General features: G+C 37.6%; 1 protein-coding gene across 3 annotated transcripts in view; it reads left to right on the forward strand.

Annotated features, from left to right (window-relative positions):
* LOC134627676 (protein diaphanous homolog 3-like) overlaps nucleotides 1-17,820 on the forward strand; it is a 168,468-nt gene that overhangs the window by 11,986 nt on the left and 138,662 nt on the right. For all 3 annotated transcript variants that reach the window (XM_063474000.1, XM_063473992.1, XM_063474009.1), the window contains 7 exons: nucleotides 8,398-8,472; nucleotides 8,579-8,648; nucleotides 10,019-10,155; nucleotides 10,526-10,631; nucleotides 14,509-14,619; nucleotides 15,093-15,211; nucleotides 15,471-15,587. In XM_063474000.1, the coding sequence (XP_063330070.1) occupies nucleotides 8,398-8,472; nucleotides 8,579-8,648; nucleotides 10,019-10,155; nucleotides 10,526-10,631; nucleotides 14,509-14,619; nucleotides 15,093-15,211; nucleotides 15,471-15,587 (735 nt within the window). The remainder of the gene's footprint in view (nucleotides 1-8,397; nucleotides 8,473-8,578; nucleotides 8,649-10,018; nucleotides 10,156-10,525; nucleotides 10,632-14,508; nucleotides 14,620-15,092; nucleotides 15,212-15,470; nucleotides 15,588-17,820) is intronic.

Below are 17,820 nucleotides of genomic sequence, written 5' to 3' on the forward strand. Positions count from 1 at the left end.
AATGTGTATTAAATGCAAAACATTTGTTGGAAGGTCACTGCCAGAAGGTGCTTAATTACTTCAGTTATTTAGTTAATGTTGCAATGAGAGGGCTCTTTCACTCTCATTTCTCTTTCACAGGCATTTTCTGTGACAATGAGCATCTAACATTTTTTACATTTTAGCAGTCTTTCTTAATCTTGTCCTATAGACCATGCACCATATTTTGAACTGAAGCAGTAGCATCAGCATCAACAGTGCTCAGTTTGTGTTCATATTTGCATCTTATATTGGTAATAATATATATTTTTTACTTTCATGTTAACTTTGAGCATAGTTTTCTCTATTTGTAAGGCTAATCTGATGGCAGAAATGAGTCTTACAGCCTAGCAATCAATACTGCCTTTTAGCAGTTTTTGTTTTGTTAAAGAAGAGTGATTAAACTGTAAATCTTGTATCAATATTGATCTAGGTGACTATAATAAATATGGGTATGTCTGTGAAGGTTCTCAGTCATCCAGGTCATCGTAGTCTAAGGAGCTTGGAAAGAAAAGCGTGTGGGTAATGTAGCTATGGTGTAACTTATGTGCCAGTCACAATGCTAATGTGGCTCTATGACTAAACCTCACTTCAAAACTGTGTTAGACTGTACTGATAGGTACTTTATGTACTCTGTAATGATGTTAAAACTTTGATTCCAACGATCGGACACTGCTTTGTGGTTTGATGGTTTGAATGGTCAGCACAGACACTGAATGAAGTTACCACTCATGATGACAGACTGTCAGTCTTTTGTAAAATAACACAGTCTGGTTTCATCAGAACTCTACCTAAGCTGAAAACATTGGTTTGGATGTTGATCAGTGGGTTTTTTTTCTTCCCCCTCTGCGCTGAAGCAAACAGCTTACACATTTTCATAATATAAGTGTTATCTTACTAGTATAGGTTGTAAGACTTTTACGCTTCCTGATCATTCTCTCTGTGCTAGAGCATGCAAGCTGAGTTAATTTGGTACTAATTTGGCACTTTTACAGTCTCACAGTGATTCTCGACTCCTTTACTGTATACACCGCAGCCCCCCCCCCCTTTTTCTTTTCTTTTTAAAAGGAAGGCCACAGTGCTAGACCACAGGACCAGCAAAGCTACAAAATGCAATTGTATTAAATGGATTTGATAAATGGATCTGACAAACAAGTGGAAATTGGTTTTTCATTTTTTATTAAAACTGACCTTCAGGTTTAAGTGCTCAGGTTTTTTTTTCTTTCTTCAGTTTAGCTATATAGTAAAGTTTAGCAACAATGTGAAAAGAAACCTTGAATGCTCTTCCTGTCATATACAACTACCCATGAACAACATGTCAAAATTTGCAAACTGATCATGCACATAAAAATAGTTATGCGAAGTAAGAAAGGCAAGGCTGAGATGGTTTGCACACGTACAGAGAAACAGTCGTGGATATATTGGATAAGGGATGTTGAAGATGGAGCTGCCAGGGCCACAGAGAGTGTTGGATGTAGTGAAGGAGGACATGCAGATGGTTGGTGTGACAGAGGAGGATACTAGGGATAGAATGAGATGCAGGCAGATGATTTGCAGTGGAGACACCTAAAGGTAAGAATGCCTTACCTGTGTCATTAGTTAATTGTACTTCCATATGCAGCTTAATGGTTTTTATTGAGGTTGTAGTTTGCAGTGGTTTTAAACAGACTGTATTTTAAGGACTGGTAATTCAATGTTTAGCTCATCCTCATTTATAATCTATGTTAAATTTATTTATGATCTATGTTTTAGGAGTACTGTATTCTTAGTAGTCAGTGAGAGCAATGTCATTCAGTGCTCACTCTGTGAAATGACCCCTTTTTGTATTGCAGATGTTCCACATTGCTGCGATTTTAGCCTCCTCCTTCTGTCCCTAGAGAGCCCTCCTGTAGTCGGTTAACTTGCTATGAACAGGACAACATTTTAAAGTTAATTTTTTATATCTGGTTCATAACCGCCTAAGCAGAGTGCAACACTGTGCTGCACTGCCTGGAAACCTTGGAGCCATTCTCCTGAGACCGCGTTAGAAGTCAAGCTACCTTAGCTGTGAAGTTAGCCAGATAAGGTGCCTCATTTTTCTCTTTGATTTATGACTGTTTTTGTTTCCCATGGAGAGGGATGATTAATTTGTTTTCTTTTTTCAATGCTTTTTCCCTTATTCCCTTTTTCGTGTCTTTCTGAAATGATACCCCTCAGTTAAATATTGCTGTGCTTCTTTTGCATCTGATGATGGTGTGCTGTGATTACAGTAAGGCTGTAATCAGTGAGCGTTAATAAATCCTCAGTGCAACGTGTAAATATCAAATAGAAAATGGAAAAATCACACTTGGAGAGCTGCTACTCAAGAAAAAATGGAGTGAACTGACCAGTAGGTCCCAGTTTTTTCAGAGGTGTTAGAGTTCACCTCTGCAACTAAATCTTCCATAAAATTCAAAATTATAATTTTGTAATAATATAATTATCATTATTATTCAGATAAACATGTACTGACATGACACATGACACTGATGGAGCTCATTTTTTATTGCTCGTGTTTGTATATTAAAAAAAAAAATCAAAGCAAATGATGTAGCTCTTTTTTTAAAGTCAGAAACATAGCTGTATTTTGGCACCAATGTATAAGAACCTACATACACTACATGGACAAAAGTATTGGACCCTATGCCTTTTAAATTCGAGTGTTTTCAGTCCTGTTGCCACAGGTGATAAAATCAAGCAACTAGCCGTGCAGTCTGCCTTTACAAACATTTGTGAAAGAATGGTTCATTCTAAAGAGCTAACTGAATTAGTGTGAGACTGTAATAAGATGCCATTATTGCAGTGGAAGTATTTGAGAACAACAGAAACTCCATCACGAAATGGCAGACCACATAAAGGTACATAGTGGGTCGCTAAGTGCCGAGGGGTATAAAAAGTCACCATCACTCTGTTGACTCGGTGATTGCAGAGATCCGGACCTTCTCTGACATTAACATCAGCACAAACACTGCAGCGAGAGCTTCATGGTGTGGGTTTCCATGGCTGGACACAGCTCCTGTAGGTGAAATATGTAGGTAGCTGTCTTCCGGTTGTTATATGGCATGTGTTGCATTTAGCACAATACATACCGGCTGAATTAGATTTGGCACATTGGAGTGCAGGTATCTGTTGACAAGGGAGCTGCAAACCAGAGCTTTGGAAATCCACCAAAAATGTTTGAAACACTTGGGCTCTACATGCCTTGTGCTTTGGGAAAACGTATTCTTCCCATCCTCACAATACATATTTGTGTATTTGGAACACAAATGAGTATTTTCACAGTATCGAAATATTGTGGCGTTATATCTTAGATGTAGATAACTATGCCCCATGTGTGTCATTATGAATTACTAATAACATAAAATGTTACCAGGTATGTGTCTTCACTAAGAAAGAAAAAGTTTCTTCTTTCTTTTTTTAGATAATTTTTGCACAGCACTTCTCCAAACACTGACGACATTCAGGCAGAGAGTGTGATTGAAGTTTTCTCATTTGGGATGTGGGAGGGGTGCCAGATGTTAGGAACCAATGAAACCCAAGTGCTGCCAGAGAATGCTAGATGAGCAGACAGAACAGAATATAAAATACTTTAATCATTTTAGAGTCTAGGCAGACAGCATGTGGAGTACAAAACAAGAATCTGTCTGTGACATAACACGCGCGCGCACACACACATATACATATAAATATATGAGAGAGATATATTTATTTATTATTGGACTGAATTCTGGCAAAGTGATTGTGGTGTTGGAAAAGAGGTCATGGGAGCCAGTGTATTCACAAAATGATGTAAGATTTGGCTTTCAGTTGACTGAATCAATATGTGGCCCTTCAGAATTTTTTTGGTATGCTGTTTCTTACAGTTTATGCATTTCCACAGCCTGATTTCCCTCAAAGCTATTGTCAGAAGATTTGGTATAAATTAGTTATTCTGTTGAATTCAATTTTATTTATATAGTGCCAAATCACAATAACAATTAAGACACTTAAAATTGTATGGAAATGGTCCCTACAATAATACAGAGAAACCCCAACATGCAGACCGCCTCATATGAGCAAGCACTTTGGTGATAGTGGAGAGGAAAAACTCCCCTTTAACAGGAAGAATCCTTCAGCAGAACCAGACTCAGGGAGCCATCTGCCCCCACCAGATGGGGATGAGGGGAGGGAGGCAAGACAAAAGACATGCTGTGGAAGACAGCCAGACATTAATAATAACTTATAATTAAATGCAAAGTTGTACATAAAGAGTGAGTGAGTGAAAAGGGGTGAGAGAAGGAGAAATGCTCATTCTTTTTTTTTTCTTTTTTTTTGAGTGGTCCTGTAGCTCATAGCTGATCTCCAGAACAGAAAAGAAGCACTTTTGCCAGTTAAAGTCAGAGATGGTGGAGTAACCACGAGATGCGAACCTGTATTGTTCTGTGAGCTACCTGCTGAATAATACTGAGGATGGCAACAATGGTAACTGAACCAGCAAGAGGAAATGCAGACCTTGTTAGCAAAGTCTGAACTTGTCCATGAGTAAACTGACAACAGATTGGGTCAGTCTCTGAAAAATAAAACAACAAAACCCAAAACACTGAGCGCCTGTTAACATGCCTTTAATGTGACTTTAAAGACTACGAGTTTTGATCTGTGAATGCATGATTTAACAGACATGTTTAATAAAAAATGCAGTCTGTCCAGCTTTATTTGCTGTATCCAAACTTTCCCTGACCTTCAGTTAGGACACACAGTCATGCTCCTTACATAAACTTTTGCATCGGCCCGATTGTTCTTGCTCTTAATAAGACTTCTTCAGGCGTTCTGGAACGCTATTCCATTTTCTTTTTCAGGCCTCTGAGATCTTCAGAATGTCTAAAAGCTAAAAACATCAAACGGCCTTTGAAAGCTGACTTACCACCAGTATCCATTTTTCACTTATGTCTCCACAAGTGTCTTTCATATTTGTTTCAGGAAAGCCTCACAGTGCAGGTATCCTAGTTTCCTGTGTAATTCCTGCTTGAGATCATCTGATTGTTTTTCTTTGCTCTCTGCCTGAACTGTTGATGATGAAAAACTTGCATACAGTTGCCACTGGGCTCTGAATTTCAATAAAGCTCTTATCAAGACCTCTATAACCAAAATCCTACAGTACTGACTGGGTAGGGACCAATGTAGAATATAAGTCTTTTTTTCCTCTCTGAAACTTGAGAGCATTTTTTCTGATCTACCTTGGCAGCAGTCTTTTTTTTTTTATCTACATCTGTAAAGCCATCACTGTTTTTGTCAGCCTCTTTCCATCTAACCCTGACACGCTCTCATAGTAGTAAATGATGGTACAAGGCTATGTTTTAGTGCAGTCACTCTATATATAATATATACAAGTGGAGATGTATGCAGAAAATGTTTGTATATGGCATGAAGTTGGGAACTAAAAGCCCCTATTATTTTGTTTTTGTTTTTCTTTACCTTTTTTAAATTACTGCAGAAGTCATGCTGGGAATCAGACAGCTGGTCTCCCCCCCCCCCCCCCCCCCCCCTTTTTCTTTCTCCTGTCAGGCTATTCTTTGTGATGTAGCCATAGTATTGTGCAAACAATTAGAAGAGGATTCTGCTTCTTTTGATGCATTTGTGCCTCCATATTTTGAGAAATTGTAAAAAAAAAAAAAAACAACAACCAAAAAACCCCCACACAGATGGGCTTCCTGTTAATAGATTTAGCTAAGGTGTTTGTTATAAGCTCAGCTATATTAATGTAGAAACCGGAATGGGGTTTACCTGTCATATTTTTGTGACAGGTGTAGATTACATTGAATAAATCAAAACAAACAAATGAAAAACAATAACTAATCTCCCATCTGTTTGGATTAACATTAAAATTGGTTATTTATTACAAAATGCCATTTATCAGTGTTCTTCAGAGACACAACAGTAGATGGGGAAAAAAATGTAATCATATACACAACCTGTTTCTTTTCAAGATAAAGCATTTAGATAACAGCTTCCCGTTTTACCCTGCCACCTTGAGAATTTATGTACATATGATGCTGGAAGGCACAGAGCGTGGCGATTAGAGCAACAACTGTGAATGCTAATGTTCAGAGATGGAATTCAGGTTCAGACAAGAGGGAGGGGCAGTCTACAATTTAGCTCATGCCTCTGGTTCAATGGTATTCATTCTTAAAGTTGGAGTACCTTGGTTTGCAAGTACTGGTAACCTGAGTGTGGAGAAGGAGACTACAGAAAGTGTTTGGATCTGGGGAGACCAAAAGCCTGGGCCAGTATTCAGCCTCTTTACAATTCTTCATCTTCTTTCAGCTGCACCCTTTAGGGGACTCAACAGTGGATTATCTGCCTTAATCTCACCCTCTCCTTAGCATCCTCCTCTGTCACATCAGTCCTCTGCATGTCCTCCTTAACTACATGCATGAAGCTTTTCTGTGGTCTTCATCTTTCATCCTGCCTGGTAGCTCCTCATTTAGCATCATTTGTACAATCTATCCACTATCCCTACTTTGCACATGCCCAAACCAGCTCAGCCTTGCCTTTCTGATGTACTCATTTCTAATCATATCGATCCTGGTCACTGGTCAGCTCTGTCACCTCCACTTTGGCCTCCTCCCTTTTTGTTATGGCCACTGTCTCCAAGCCATACGTCATAGCAGGCCACTACCATCTTGTAAACCTTCCCTTTTACTCTTGCTGCCTTCCTTCTGTCACAAAGACAGCCCTGACTCTTCACTTCTCCTTTATCTCTTTGCTTTGGATGGTTGACCTTAGGTATTTAAACTCATCTACCTTCAGTTCCTCACCTCCGGGTACATCTGTTACATCTGCCTCTCTCTCATGCTGTTTTCAGCCTGCCTCAAGTTCTCAGAATTATGATGCAGAGAGGGGCAGCAAAATATGAATCAAACTTAAATTGGTAGTTTTATTGGAAGAGTTTCAATTTTCTGGAACCTCAGTATTATATTAAAACTGTTAACCAGGTAAACACCATATTAAACAACATAATACTTCTTAATAACACTGTTCTGTCTTATTTATATGAAACAAAACTATTACTGATATCTGATTCCAAACAGCTCTGTTGTAGAATAAAGTTAGAATATGTTCATTCATGTGAATCTCTTTGTAGAGTCACTCTTCATCACACTTTTTTAAAGAATAGCTCCTTGAGTTCAGTGGTTGGAAAGAATTTGCCCTTTAGAAGGAAAAGAAATCTATATTATACGTTGGTCCTAAGCTTTCAATATTACTCTGTAATCACAGGCAACATTCTGTTGGATCAAAGATACATTCTCCATAAGATGTGTCTAAAATCAGCTTTCACATAAAGAGCAGCAAGAAAATGTTTTTCATTCTGTGAAGTTTTTCTTTGCATTAATTTGATAGTCGGCTAACTTGGAGAAAATTAATCCACTACGGGTGTGAAAGGAAGAAAGCGCTTAGACAGCAATCAAAATAGAACCTAAAATAATGAACAGTTTCTTCATTGTCTTTGCTGGTTTTACACAGTCACGTTCTTGTGTCATGTGCATTTGTGTTAGCAGTGTTACCATCTGCCTTTTGTCTTTATAGGGTCAGATCCACATCATTGTTCCAGTAGAGTTATGTTATACTCTTCTGCCACAGTCTACATAAGACCAAGGCATTTGGGTATTGCGCATTAATGAAATTGAATGAATTTAATGATTAACTGATTAGTATTTCTGGTGCAGACCAGATTTATTTAATTGCTAATCATATATGTGCCTAATAAAATACATGCATTCTTATACAGAAGGCTGACATGGAAATGAAGAAAAGTGGGGAAGGAGGCATGGAAAAAAGTTTCTCAGTAAAGTTTTCCTCCATCGGAGATGCTTAAGTCTGCTGTGGTATTGATTCTGAAAATCTGCTGAAGAGAGAGAAGAAGATTTTCTCTCATTTGGTGTTTTTCTCATGATTGGAGAAAGCACTGTGTGACATGTCAGTCCTAAATCTCCTGTTTGGGTAGAAAACATTTTCACACATGAACATTGGACAATGGTGGGACAATCAATCACACCGTCTGCCTTTACTCACTTCTAGCCGAATGTATAAAAGTCACTGGATCCACTCTCTGTGGGTTTCAATGGGCCAGGCTTTCCCTTTATTTTGTGTTTAAAGCTTTTACTGTGTTAATGTATTTCAGACACAGCAGAGGATAACAAACAGTGTATGCATGTGCAACCTTTTTATTTAATTATTTTTTACAGTATCTTGTTTACCTCTACTGCCTTTCTCTTCAACACAAAGTACTGAGTTCTGTTTTTCTGTCTGGTGGATGAGAATAAAATTGTTGTCAGTTGTCAGTCTGGGACTATTGTGATATTGATTTCATGTTTGTTATTTCAGCTGGGTGCAAAACTTTGGGCATGAAGGTCTTGGACTGCTGCTAGACATTTTGGAGAGGTTGCTATTCAAGAAACAGTAAGTTTATGCATTCATGTTCAAACTCTTTCCTGTCTCACTAATTATTTAATTCTTTTAAGTGTTTAATAGCAAACAATAACCTATTGCTCTCTTGTTTCAATAGCCAAGAGAAAATAGACAAAAAGAACCAACATAAAGTTATCCAGTGTCTCAAAGCCTTCATGAACAACAAGGTATTGACAATAACTTATTTTATTTCGTTTTATTATTTCACTTATTTTGTTTGATTGATATTTGCTGGGTATAAAAAATATATTTTTGTAGATCAGGTTTCTTTAAACTAATCTAATTCATATATTATGATTCTACACTGACACTATAGTTTTTGAAACATGGCCTTTTGAGCTGTAATGTTCATATCACAAAAATAGTTTATATGGGAACTTAAAAATGCATAAAAATACAAAAGACTGACAGGGGTGTAAAATTGGAAGAGGTCATTGGCTGTCTGACTTTGCTACTTTTGGAGCTCTTTGCTCTGCACTCATGAGTCAGCCACACCCATCTTAGATCTTTACCTCAATTTTTACCTCAGCTCTACCCCTTATAAAATTTGTAAGTGTATCTTGCACAGGTGTGGCTCTGTAGCAAAATCGGCCCACAGACAGACATATAGACATATGCCAGCATATTCTGAGCATCAACACAGCAATATAAAAATGTCAGATAAAACTTAGGATTGAGGCATAATCATTATGTGATCATATTGTGATTAAAAAGATCTCTTTTAAGATCAGTAGATGGTCTTACTGATCTATGTCCCAGGCCAAAACAATTTAAAATGTTTACTTCTCAAGTACTAATAATTCATAATGCTTCAGCTGTTTTTCTTAATAGTTTATCAGTAGCTGCAGAGAGGATAAGAACCCCCCCAGCAACTTTCCATGTAGAGCTAAAACCCTATGGAGAAAGATATCCAGTGTAAAATGTGCTGCAAGGTCTGATATAATCCTGCTTCTCAATAAGTGCCAGGCGCCATCAAAAACCCATAGGCCTCTGTGTTAGCCCAGACCTTTCTGCGGCTAAAGAGGCGTCTTGGGATGTGAGGTAACCACAATGCCAAGAAGACAGGTGTTCTCTGCCAGCTGTCGCTACAGCCTTTTCTTCTTCCGCCTTTGTCTGATTTTTCTGTCTTCTGTCACCAGTGGCATAATAATGTAATACTAAAAGTTACCACACTGTGAAATTGCCCTTTGACAAAATAAATATAATAAGAAAACCTTTCTCCCCAGTAAATTGTAGATTTATTGGAGAGATTGTGTTACAAAGTCGCTTTAAGTTTATGTGTGTTTGTGGATGCAATTAGATATCAATTTTGACATGTAGGACATAGTTTTCTGTTGTTTTTTTTTTAATTTTTATTTTTTTAAAGGAAATAAAAAAGGACATATTACTCTTATGACTTCAGTCAAATATCATATACACGAAAATATATGATGAGCTTAACTTTGGTTTTGTTGTTTAATGTGGATTTGTATTTTTGTTGACAAAAATGGGGCAAATTGCAGCATGTCTGGGTAATAATGTTTTGATTCCATTACAGTATGGCTTGGATCGAATTCTGGGGGAGGAGAAAAGTCTTGCTTTACTGGCAAGAGCCATTGATCCCAACCAGTCTGCAATGATGACTGATGTGGTAAAGCTGTTGTCAGCCATCTGCATTGTAGGAGAAGAGAACACGTATGTCCTTGATTCTCTCAACATTTCTATCTGACTGACTTTTTCTAATGTTAAAGCACAATGTTTTTCCATTAGATTAGGCTATACTTAAATAGTAAAGTGGATAACTATCATGTCTTTATTATCAGTTTAAATCATACTGGCACACAGTAATAAATGGTGCTAAAATGTCATAAAACGGCCGAAACTTAACAGAGCAGTAAGAGAAAGACTGCACTGTAATTTACCTTATAATTCAGTCACTCGCGCACTCCAAGGAACCTTGGATACAATATAGGAAAGAGCGTATGGTTAAATCCCTAAAAATGAATGCATTGCTTCATTTTTTTCTCTCAAACTGTTCAGTCATGCATTTTATGTTCTCATTTAGTTTGGAGAAGGTCCTTGAAGCCATCACCACTGCGGGGGAATGGCGAGGCATTGAGAGGTTCAGTCCCATTGTGCAAGGACTACGAGATCGCTCAGTTCAATTACAAGTAAGTGCAAAATACTTTTCCACCATCTGACACCTTGTTTTCCTCAGATTTTACTGATATTACATACAGAATAACTGTGAAAACGTGACCATGTCAATAGATCACAGCCAGTCAAAGGTCCCTCAGTTACTTAAACATTCACTGTGAGGTTTGATAAAATTCCTGTTTTGTTGTTTTGTCATATTTTTTTATTTGCACCTCATTTTCAGTCAAGCAATTGCAAATCACAGATCCAGTTGCAGTGACACCTTAAAAAGGCAGCTAGACATTTCTCACCTTTTAGTATATGCAAAATGCTTGTATTTTAATGTTATTTAGAATTGATTAATTGTTATGGGGAAAATATGGCTGCTATATTCATGTGGGTGAAATGTCCCAAGTGGCATGCTCCAATTAAAGGCAGTGTCATTGTTCTTTTGCATTAACAATGTGTTTGTTGTTGTAATTTGGTGCTCTATAGATGAAGATGAATTGAATTAAATTCTTGGTGAATCAGTTACAGTAAATAAACACCAATGCTACATAAAGCCTAGGGGTGCAACGATACTCGTATCGATATTGAACCGTTCGATACAGTGCTTTCGGTTCGGTACGCATGTGTATCGAACAATACAAAATTTTTAATTTATTTTATCAACTTTTCTTCTGACGATGCTGTCTGTGTTGAGAGCTCAGTGGATCTGCGTTCGACTTATCCGACTAGGCTGCACTGTCGAGCGCAGATCCACTGAGCGCAGCGCAAGCTAGTGAGACAGAAGCTAAGCTCGTTGCAATATGGCAAATTGAACCTCCCCCACCCTCATTCAGATCTGGCGTTTGGAACTATTTCGGTCTTCATGTGAAGTATGACCCTGAAGGTAAGCGCGTCATGGACAAAAGTAAAACAGTATGTCGGATGTGCCACACAATGCTCAGTTACATGGGTGGGAACTACTGCGTTAGCGCAGTTTGCTCGTTAACGTGTTGACGCCGTCCAGCCCCACGCACGGGGCGATCCGCGGTAGCTCGTTAACGGAGATTTGCCGTGTTGTGGCGTTAACGTCATTTCAACGAGATTAACGCTGACAGCACTAGTGGGAACACAATGAATATGACTGCACACTTACTCCGACATCATCCTAGTGCAAAGACAAGTGGAAGCAGACAAAAACAACAAGCACGCATGCTACAAACTTTACCCGAGTCATTTAGACAGCCGTTAGCACATGATTCTCCTTATGGGGACCTGATATGTTTAATATGCTGCTGAGAGTGTACCCCAGAAGAAGCGTATAGTATAGCTTTTATTTTGGAAAGAGCCATTTCTCTGTAATAAACTCTCTTTTCCAAAGATGAGGGATTTCTCGATCAGATAGATTTATTTATTTTTATTATTTTGTTGTTTCAGCAACATTAAATTTAAAAACGGTACTTTTGAGTTAAAATCTATATTTGTAATTTTAATAAATGACAAAAAGGCATGAACATTTTTTTGTATCGAAAAAATATCGAACCGTGACACCAAAGTATCGAACCGAACCGAACCGTGAATTTTGTGTATCGTTGCACCCCTAATAAAGCCCTCTCAGAATTTTTTGAAGGTCCTGTTTTTTCAGCATGAAAGAAGTGAACAACTTTGTTTATTTTCAATTTTGATGTGAACATCATCGTTAAACAAACATCTCATGCTATATAATTTGTTTTTCGAGGCAAATAGACCTACATGTTGAGCAGCAGTAATACAAGAAACACTACTTGCAAGCGCAACATCATGAGAATTAAAAAAAAAAAAAAAAAGTCCGTTCATTGAGTTTCACATGAACTCGTCAGTGCCAGATGCTTCAGTTAAGTACAGATGTCACTTTTTAATGATCGCTTTCAGACCAGACATGTCAGAAATTAAAATTCGACCCACTAATTCATCTGCACCATTTGTTTTGAATAAACATCAGCTTAAAATCTACAGACAGCTGGGCAGACTAAGTAAGGAACAGTCCCTATACCAGTTAACAAGTTAACGAGAAACATGAAAGCAAGCAGTAGAAGAACATGCTTATTTAATCAATATACAAGTCCTTTTTCATGTTCTGCCTTAAACAAAAAGACGAACATAAAAACGGGCCATTTTATTATTGTGTGTATTCCCTCTACACATTCTCCATTTAGATAAAATCGTTTGGATCTTTACTCTCCAAGCTGTTATACACACTTAAAACATTGCATATGTACTGTTTCAAACAGCGCAGGTTTGCATGTTAAAATGTAATCATTTAAATTATGGAAACTTCTTGTCCCTTTTAAAACATTTATATAGTGTGACTGTTAAACAGAGCTCCCCATAACATGAGCAATAATTGAGGCACACATGATGAAGCTTAAATCATCTTTTTCATATTATTGGAATAAGAATTTGGTTTTTATTTGTAGTACCTTGTGATAGGTACCAAATAGCATTCACATTCAGTTTACTGTATAATTACCTTTGACCAGTTCTCACCGAAAAAAAAAAAAAAAAAAAAAAAGAAGACGTAAGGAATCAATAGTTGGTGAGGGAAGGGGAGACACTGGAATTTAAAATGAGGTATTTATAGAAAGCAAGTGGGAAAAATAACAACCAGGATTTTTTTTTCTTTTTTCAGTGCACTAGAAGGTAGAATTTACTTTACACAAGGATATTAAATACACAGAACTCATCTGTGGCCAAACAAACATTGCCCTTTGTACTTTGTTGTGTTTTATTGATGCTTTATTACCTCGACTGTCTAATAGACAGCACAAATCCCCTTTAACCCCATGCATTATTAAAGCATAGATACTTTTATCCTAAGCATTGAAATGTGTGGCTACAGGCTTTCTGTTCTACTTTGGCACTTTTATTCATAGTGTCAGCCTAGGGAACGTTTTTTAAACCATAAATACTAAAATTGTGGATACCAGTATTGTCTCTTAATACTCGTATCTCAATGTCTTCATATTTGTCTTATTTGTTATCTCAAATATAAGGCTGAAGTAATGTACGAGGTATGATAAGAGTTCCATGACTTCCCATTTAGAGTAAAAACTACATGATTTAATTTTAACCACTAGGCCCGTCATCGCTTTGTGCAGTGATACACTTTCCCGGAGATCCTGCTGTATTTGTTATGCTCCTTGGAAATAGCATTCTGTAAGTACCATATGAGGCTTGTGCAATGTCAAAAGATGACCCTTCAGCTTGAACTTTACTAAAATCCACAAAGCCAAATCTGGCACTCAGTGTGGGTGGGGACCTGTGATTGTGTTGGAGACTTATTGGCAGGCAATACAAAGGTGCTGTGATACTTTGTAACATCAGTAGCGTTACAATATTAAAGAGGCTCTTTGGTGACAGGTATTACTAAACTGGAGTACCAAAGATGAGAGTGTGCCATCAAATTAAACATCACCTGAATATCTAGCATTGCCATATTGTCTTTTCACACATGAATGGATTGCCATACTGGTCAATAATTGATTTTTCTGTTTATCTTTGCCTGGTTAGTTGAAGAGTCACACAATGCAGCTGTCCCTGCGTAATAAACCAAACTCAGAGGGGAGTGAAAAACTGCTTTCAAAACAGCAAGTTTGCCCTTAAATTGACAGTTGGTTAGTTGTGTGTGTATGTGTGTATATGGGGCTGCAGTTGTTACATTAATATTAAAATCAGCCCCCACCCCCCAGTTGGTGACTGGAGAAAATAGACATGCATTAGTTATGGTCCTTTGCTTCCAAGGGACATGCCTCATTTAGAATGCATGCCAGCACGCTTTTCATCATCTTCTGGAAAAAAGTCCGTCATCTCTTTCTTTGGTTCTTTCTCTCACTCTGCTCTCTTCCCTTCTCTCACACTCTCTTTGTTCTGTGTACCCCCATGTTGCAGGTGGCATGCATGCAGCTCATCAATGCACTAGTAACATCCCCTGATGAGCTGGACTTCAGGCTGCACATTAGAAATGAATTTATGCGCTGTGGCCTGAAAGAGATATTGCCGGTAAGCAAAACATAACCACCACACACAAACACACATACACAGAGACGAACACAATATAAACTCAGACTCACCTTGCATTAATATTAAAATGAGTTGTCCACTTCAGTGAAATATCGTCGTTTTACTCCAGCAAATAATTCATGAAACACAGAGGAGAGTTTGCACGTCCTCTGTCTGTGCGACAGCCAGAAACCAATAAAGTTTCTAGTGTCTCGGCTAATAATCTTCCTTCTGGCTTTTATATCATCTAGCTAACATGTTTAACTTTTGTAAGCAGTGTTGTTGTTGTTGCCAGCAAAATGAGAAAATAATAAATGAAAGTAAAACGCTGGTGCCCACACCTGTAAATAATCACAGTTAGGATGAGCTCCTTGTCTTTACTTGAGTTTAGTAAAGGATCTTGAGCTTTCCTCACTATTTAATTTTGCATAATTCTTTATGCACCTTCTTTTTGCACCTTGATCCTTATGTAGCAACTGCTAGTCATCAGGAATGAGGCCCTTGACATTCAGCTCAAGGTATTTGAGGAGCACAAAGAAGAGGACATGATGGAGTTCTCTCACAGACTGGAAGACATTAAGAGTGAGCTTGAATATCCTTGTCTTTATTATAAAAAGGTACATGCAATTTGGATTTATGATTCAGTGTTTGTGTCTTGTAATTGTGCCTAATTTTCTTATGAGACATTCATGGGATCCAGTTAAGGTAAATTATTTCTGACATTATGCAAACAAAAGTGTAAATTAGAGTCAAAACACATATGTCTTACATTTACTTTTATTTCATTACCTTCTTTTTTTACGTGAAATTGCACTGTTGACATTGAAGTACAAATCCTTGACTCGCTGCACTGATGCGGGTGATATATTCAGTATTGTGCAGAGCATGGTAAAGGACAGCAGTGCAGAGCCATATTTCCTCTCTATACTGCAGCACCTCGTGCTTATACGAAATGACCACTTGATCAGGTAAAAATCAACACAAACACACGCGCACACACACAGTTTAATGAATCAAGTAATGCTTTACTTCTCAGTTAAATTAATCAGCTAAATATGTTTCCTTATTTAGACTGCATGTTTACTTGTATACTTATAATTGTCCTTAGTAGTTTTTATTTATATTTATTTGTTCACTAATCAGGTTTATTTGTTTGCCCTATTAGTTTTCTTAAAAATAGCAGAGTATAGTAATGTAATTTACAGTTTCTAGAGTGTATTCTGACTGCATTTTCATGTCACATTTTACCTAAATGCACACACATCTCAGGGTCTAAGCAGTTTTGAACATTGTTAATGATGTACACTGTTGAAGAGTTTATGCTTTGTGGAGGTCTAGCTCTTGCTGCCTTAAACCCTCTCAATGACATTGGTTAACAAAGAGAATGCTTTCTCTTTCATCTCTAAGCCATCTACAGCAGCCATTGCTACAGAGCATTTCTCATCTCCTATTAATGGTGCTTTTCAAAGGCTTATTTTATGTTGGTTCTCTTGCTGTTGGGTGTGACTTGGCTTGATCAAAAGATGGAGCTTTAGTCTGAAGAATACAAAATGCATCACCTGCCAAAAAACAACACCTTTTTGGTGCTCTTCTCTAGCTCTGTCTGATTATTATTATTTTTATATATACATTTTTTTTATTTAAGCACTGGTGCTTCTATGACTGCCATCACTTTGCTAAACATCATTAACCATTCACAAATATTTCATACACTAAAAACATACACTGTTGCTCCCTGTGTTCAGGGATGTAACTGTCTAGAGCAGCGGTCCCCAACCTTTTTTGCGCCACGGACCGGTTTATGCCCGACAATATTTTCACGGACTGGCCTTTAAGGTGTCGCGGATAAATACAACAAAATAAAACTAGTACTGGTACCGAAAAAAAGAAGATTTATTCATAACACACGTGAAAAGACCCAGGAAAACTGTGTTAACGATAAAAAACTATAACAAAATAACGCTGAAAACCGATAAAAACCCTGAAAACCATACATTTCACACCCGAGCCTCAACTCTCGCGGCCCGGTACCAAACGACTCACGGACCGGTACCGGTCCGAGGCCCGGGGGTTGGGGACCGTTGGTCTAGAATAGACAATTTTTGAAGCCATCTTAAAAAAATGGTAAGAAGAGAGGAGAAAACCTAAAATCAATGATTTGTAAATCACTATATATATAATTTAGAGTTGTACATAGACAGTGCATCATGAACTGAAACTGAGAGAATGAGGCCCCCAATGTCTTTCAAGTGTTAGTTTGAGGAGTACTGTTCTGTTGTTTAACTAGCTGCCCACACAGTCTTTCACTGAGTGTTGAACCCTTGCCCATCTCTGCTTTTGAAAAGCTGCGTTTCTGTAGGATGTTTTTATCCCCACTGAATCTAATTAGCTGTGAAATGTTTAGCCAGGTATGTTAGCATGAGTTTTTAAACTAGGCGACTTTCCCAGGCCCAACTTTTTTGTGGTGTTGTTGTTGTTGTTGTTTTTTTTAAAGGAAATGAATATTTTTTTCAGACAAATAATAATAATATGGGACATACTGTATTTGCATTATAGAAAAATAAACAAAACAACCTATGAGATTTAGATGATTTGAAAATGCTAGCTCTGCGATTTCTTATTTTGTTTTTATTTGGTTTTGAAGGGGTTAAACTCTAAATTAAACTCAAATTAAACTCTAAACTGTTCAGTCATGATACATCCAGGACAGGCTCTGTTTACTTTAATTTTTAGTGATTACAATAAGAAAAGATATCCAATTGATGTCAGCTATACCGTGAGATCAGCTATCTTATCAAGAACAGTCATTCTCAAACTGTGGTATGCGTACCACTGGTGGTGCGTGGGCTCCCTCTAGTGGTATGCGGGAAGTCTCCCAAAAGATTAAATAATATACCATGTTCTGATTGAGAGATTTCTGAAAAATTAAAACGTACAGCTCTGCTATTACTTCCGACATAAATGAAGACTGAAAACTAAACAGTAGTGATGTTTGTAGGGTTACTGAAGTTGGGCTACCGGGTATGTAATGATGTGCTACGGGATCGTTAGCTACACAGCTATGGTTAGCATAAAAGATGAGGACAAAAAGTTATTTTTTATAATACTATCACCATCTATACTTCAAATCGAGAATTTGATGTTTCTTTATTTTCATTTGTTCATTTGTCTGAGATATGCAACTTCAGCTTCTATTCTCTA

This window comes from Pelmatolapia mariae, linkage group LG1 (genome assembly GCF_036321145.2).
Source record: "Pelmatolapia mariae isolate MD_Pm_ZW linkage group LG1, Pm_UMD_F_2, whole genome shotgun sequence".
Classification (NCBI taxonomy): Eukaryota; Metazoa; Chordata; class Actinopteri; order Cichliformes; family Cichlidae; genus Pelmatolapia; species Pelmatolapia mariae.